Source organism: Fusarium tjaetaba (assembly GCF_013396195.1).
Source record: "Fusarium tjaetaba strain NRRL 66243 chromosome Unknown NRRL66243_c0000450, whole genome shotgun sequence".
Taxonomy (NCBI): domain Eukaryota; kingdom Fungi; phylum Ascomycota; class Sordariomycetes; order Hypocreales; family Nectriaceae; genus Fusarium; species Fusarium tjaetaba.
The window spans coordinates 1-5238 of record NW_023501646.1 but is presented as its reverse complement, the minus strand read 5'-3'; the positions used below and the strand labels follow the sequence as shown (position 1 = coordinate 5238).

The window sequence follows — 5238 nt, the reverse complement described above, 5'->3', positions numbered from 1 at the left end:
TCTGACAGCGGAGACTGGGGGGGCGATTTGCGAATTTTAGGGCTGGAGGTGGGGATTACAGTTGTAATGGACCTGATGATCCGAAAGCCGGACATGTCGGCCGAAAGAGCCAATGGATATTTTGTGAGAGAAGTTTAGTCTTCCATATATTATTAGTATAGTCTTAAAGGGTGCATGGTAGACTGGAAGAGATAGGCGATGAAGTCTGCTCCAGTGATGTCGAAACAGCGTATAGTCCCATCATGTTCCAGCCCGCAAATCTTCATAGCTTGGTCATGATAGAAACAAATAAACTACAATTGAGGCATCATGACTTCAAAATATTAGTGGAGCCAGCATAAACGTCACTAAAACAATTCACGTTGCGGGCGTCAAAGTGCGGTACGGCCCGGCCGAGGCTCATGCAACGCGTGTTTATTCTCAACGGTCGAGATTAACTCGTATCCAAAACCATTCGGACCTTTTATCTGGGGGATCTACCGCAGGGATTGGCGTCGTTTACAAGGCTGAAACAATCTGCACTTTGATGCTGATGTAGGTAGGACGGTGCCTGGTGTTGCTCTTCACATGTTTCACTGGGTCGAAAATCATGTGGCTTTTGTAGAAACGGTTTTATTGTGTGGCTCTTAGGTTGTTGAATCAGAGGCCTAAAACGGAACTTCTTGTGGTTAAGTTTGTATAACGTGTTGTGGCTCTATACTTTATCACTGACAATGTTGTATGGTCTGAAAGCATCAGCCTCCATTCTGATTCAACGACACTACATATTTCTCTCTGAATCACTGATAATGTTACAGATCCTTCTTCTCATAATGGCCTGTCTTCACATTGCTTATCACTTGCTCCGAGCATGGCCTATACTATCACGGCCAAGAGAACCGGTCTCAACAGACTGACCAAACCTGACTTGAACACTCCTCTTCACTCACGATACTACTCTCTCAGAACCATATAATAAGGGCCCCCTGCCTCTACTCTCTATACCACCGCATTTCTGCCAATCTTGCCTCTCACCATGGACGGCTCGCTGGAACCAGCGCCTATTCAGGCCACGCCTGACAACCCCAGGAAGCGCGCCGCCAGCAGATCTCCCTCACTCTCCCCATCTGAAGCCCTGCAGTTGAAGAAAGCATGTTATGAAATTGCTCATCAGAACTTCAACGACCATGTGAGAATCCCATCAAGTCGTACAAGGCCTCATCATCGACAAAACACCATGATGGCCTCGTCTCCATACGCTGACTGTCTTAATAGGTCATGTTTCAACCAGCTCCTATTCGGAGTAATCGTCCATCCGCTGCTATTCTGGATTATATAAAGGAGACGCTACCTAGTCCTTCATGCTTGAAAAAAATCGGTAACTGGCTCGAAGATATTTATCCTCAAGATCTACGCAAGATACCACGTTCAGATTGCTCCATTCTAGACAGAGACTTGGCACCCATACCAGAAAGATCTCATTCTGCTCCAACCATTATGGTAGGTAGAAAGAACGTCACCGGGAAAGCCGTCTCCTTTGACCTGGCGTTTTCTCCCAAGTCATCCCTTAAGCGCTCGTCTCCCGGATTCACTCCTCAAGAAGGGGGTCCGTCTATTGACCCAACACCGACCATTTACCCATCTGGCACCGGTACAGCTAATCGATCTAACGGGCCTCTCGTAGAGAGTGCCCTCTACCGGGATTGTAACCTTGCACTCAACAACATCCTCTTACTCGACTCCCGAACTGAACTCCCGCCTCATATCTCCGCACTTGTCGAATCCCTCAAGCAAGGTCGATCATCCCCTGAGCCTATCCCCCAGGATAACGATAATCTCTACGCCCTGGAAGCAGGTGCCAGCGAACCAAAGGTTGAAGAATTCGTTCGAAACAACATCATCCCCCGGAGTTCCAGCACAAACAAGATCCAGCGCAGCGATCGTGTCTTTGTAGGCAGGGCCGTTATTCCTATCACAAATCCCTACGCGAGAATCAGTGTTCCTGTTCCCGATCTCCTCTACGGGTACCGCTTCTCTGCTTTCGAGCACGACCAGCAAATGCAGATCGCAACATGTGGTAACTTTGCGTTCGCAAACAGCGAGGGCCTCACGTTTCCATTCTTTACAGTCGAGTTCAAAGGCGATGGACCATCCAGCAAAGGTAGTCTCTAGGTGGCGACGAACCAATGCCTGGGAGCGTCCACGGCCTGCATCCACATCAGTGAGAGATTGAAAGAACGGCTTGAAAGATGTACGAATATACCCAGCAAACCCCTTGAGAGCATGGGTTTCAGTGTTGCCATGAATGGAACTGAAGCTCGATTGCATATCTCTTGGAAGGATGGAGATTTCATATATATGCAAAAGATCAAGACTTTTATCCTCCAGCGACCTGACGAGTTCCTCGAGTTTCGGAGGTTTGTCCGGAATATCATCGATTGGGGACGGGATGAACGCTTGGAGTGCATAAAGGCCGGTCTCGATGTTTTGGTTGAGGAGAGCGAGACTGCGCCCCTGAAGAATAAGCTTTCTCGTCCGAGATTCAAGTCTGGAGGTAGCTCAATCCGATCGAAACCATACTAGAGAACCTTGACGGAAGTTCAGTTCTGTATGTATGCGATTGGCGGGAGCTATGGTTCGGGGGTTTGGAATCTCCTATGGTCCAGAAGGATCCTGATCTCTGATGACGGTGAAGAGCCGTCGTGACCTGCAAGTCATGGATATGAGATTGAAATATAGGGAGACCGCGGAACTTTGTGTTATCTGGTGGTTTTTCGGGTCATTCCGGGGCTTCTATTTGGTATATGGGAGTTTCAAACATGTTATAAGGGCGTTCGTTATGAATAGGACAATAGGGCTCATGGTCTAAGGAGTGTGTTTGGTCCAGATAGCCGGACAATAGCTGCAGCGACATTTCTCAGGATTTTGCCAGAAGTCCATTCTTTCTAGAAATACATACGATCTAACATTTGGATGCATTACGTGTCACTCTATGTTTCTGGCTTCATCTACTATCTTGGAGTGGATGCGACGACATTGAAGGCATAAGAATCACATTGTAAAACAAATGGCTTGGCTTTCTATTAATCTATCATCGATTCTCCTCTCTAGTCATCGAATCTCCTTATCAACACCTCCCCATATATTACCACGACGTATGTCCTCCATCGATCACGAGGTTGTTCCCGGTCATGTAGCTACTCGCATTGCTCAGCAAGAACAACGCCGCACCCTTAAACTCCTGCGTCTCCGCCAATCTCCCCATGATAATCTCCCTCTCCCACTCCTCTCGCATACCAGGCACTTCCTCAAAGTTGCTCTGCACCATGGGCGTCATGATATGTCCAGGGCTAATACAATTAACACGAATACCACCTGTTCCGTCTTTCTGAATAGGACTCCATTCCATAGCAAGATTGCGCGCAAGTTGGATAACAGCTGCTTTGCTGGAATTATAAACTGGTGACACAAGACCGCGGTTTGCTTTGAGGCCGGAAATACTGGCGATGAGACAGATGCTTCCGCGTTTCTTGTACTTCATCATTTGCTTGGCGGCTGATTTGGCGGTCATGAAAACGCCTGTGTAGTTGATGGAGAGCATGTGTTTAACTTCATCTGCGCTGTATTCCACTGTGGGCGAAATGTGCTGGACGCCTGCTGCGGCTATCACGCCGTCGAGGCCTTGGTTCTCATCTGCGATGGCGGTGATGAGTTTATCGAGACCTTCGGCGTCTGATACGTCTTGTTTGCGGTAGTGTAGAGATCCGCCCCATTCTGGGACGACGCGTGCTTGAGCTTCATGCCATCCTTGATCAGGCTGATCAGCACGATCCAAGCAATACACTGCATTTTAATTAGTGGTTATTCAGGTCAATTGTGTGGTTGACATACCTTTTCCACCAGCTTCGACAAGACTCTCAGCTAAGGTCAATCCAAGACCTTGAGCACCGCCAGTAACAATAAAGACCTTTCCAGCGAGTTCAAAGTCTGAGAAACGCTTGCGACCGACATTTGTTCCTCGTGGTAAAGTGAGTTCATGAGCAGGATTCTCTCTAGGGTCCGGGTTCATTGGTTTTGCGCTATCATTTTCTGTGGTGTGCATTGATCGTTGACAAATTGGCTTAGAGATGAAAGGTGTTTTCCGAAGAGCAGCTATCCGTCCATGAGAGTATGTCTTGCTAGCGATTGAGCAAGTTGCTCGCTTGAGTATTGATGCAGACATGTTGAGAAAGGTGTTGATGTTGTGTAAGATAGAGATCAATTGACAAAGTTATCCAAATTTGACCGGCATCGTGAAATTTTATACTCATTCATCTCAATATTTAAATCTTTCTATCTCAAATCGTGTTACCAACACTGAACATTTCTTTTGCGAGATCTGACGTCTCGGCGACGTAAGCATTACCCGACTCGTCGCACCAAAACCTCCCAGCACACGACGACACGGAGCTTCTGAGCCACGAGAATGCCATCTAGCATATTGGGGCAGGGATCCATAGAATCTCTTGTCTGACCGGAGCTTCATGTCCGCCTGTCGGATCGTTTCATCTCAATTGCTTGTTTGGTCATGTTACCAGCTTATCTCCTTGGCGTGGAAGCAATTGACGTTCGAGATGCATCATCTTCCCAAGGGGGTCCAGTTTTTAGAATAGGTATGAAACAGAGTTCGAAGAGGCGAAAAGTCGTCGTGAGAGGTGTGGCTGTGGCTGGGAGCGGTACCTGAATTATTCCCTGCCATGCCGGATTGATAGGATGTGAAGCTGACATGACAGGCGTGGCTAATGGGCATCTTGGATTGTCCATCCTTTTTGTGATGCAATTCTTGCGCATGGGGGAATCCTTTGATCGGCGAGGGTATCGGAACTCATGCTCCGTGGTATTTAACCCTTTAAAATGGTTCTTATATCTCGAGTTAGATGGTTTTGTGCTCCGGAAGATCTGAACGGGCCATTACGTATGAGGCTTATGGCGACACGGTGATCAACACCATTCTCCTGATTGGCTACCATTACAACCTCTCTCAATCCATTGACTTTGAGAGCTATCACTGACACACTAAAAAGAGTCAGAGATTCCAATCGATTTCTTACGTGACCTTACATGCCAACATGGCTTGTCCCCCCCCGGCGCTTCATTAGTGTTATACTTCCATACCATGGGCCGCCAGGCAGCAGTACTGAGAGCCTCCAACATGCATCAATCCAAAACCATATCTAGCAAAAAAAGAATTCACCAGCAAAACATACAACAGTGAGGATT

The 5238-nt window shown here is 47.5% G+C and overlaps 2 protein-coding genes across 2 annotated transcripts; one reads left to right on the top strand and one right to left on the bottom strand.

Moving 5' to 3' along the window:
• Nucleotides 1-1015: 1015 nt before the first annotated feature.
• Nucleotides 1016-2151, top strand: FTJAE_13660 (uncharacterized protein; the record flags this gene model as incomplete). Its single annotated transcript, XM_037346827.1, has 2 exons — nt 1016-1168; nt 1255-2151. The coding sequence occupies 2 exons, from the start codon at nt 1016-1018 to the stop codon at nt 2149-2151; spliced, it is 1050 nt and encodes a 349-aa protein (XP_037199315.1).
• Nucleotides 2152-3124: 973 nt separating this feature from the next.
• On the bottom strand, nt 3125-4201 carry FTJAE_13659 (D-arabinitol 2-dehydrogenase; the record flags this gene model as incomplete). The annotated part of the gene is made up of 2 exons (XM_037346825.1): nt 3125-3822; nt 3871-4201. 2 exons carry the CDS (start codon nt 4199-4201, stop codon nt 3125-3127), a joined length of 1029 nt encoding a protein of 342 aa, XP_037199314.1.
• Nucleotides 4202-5238: the final 1037 nt, after the last annotated feature.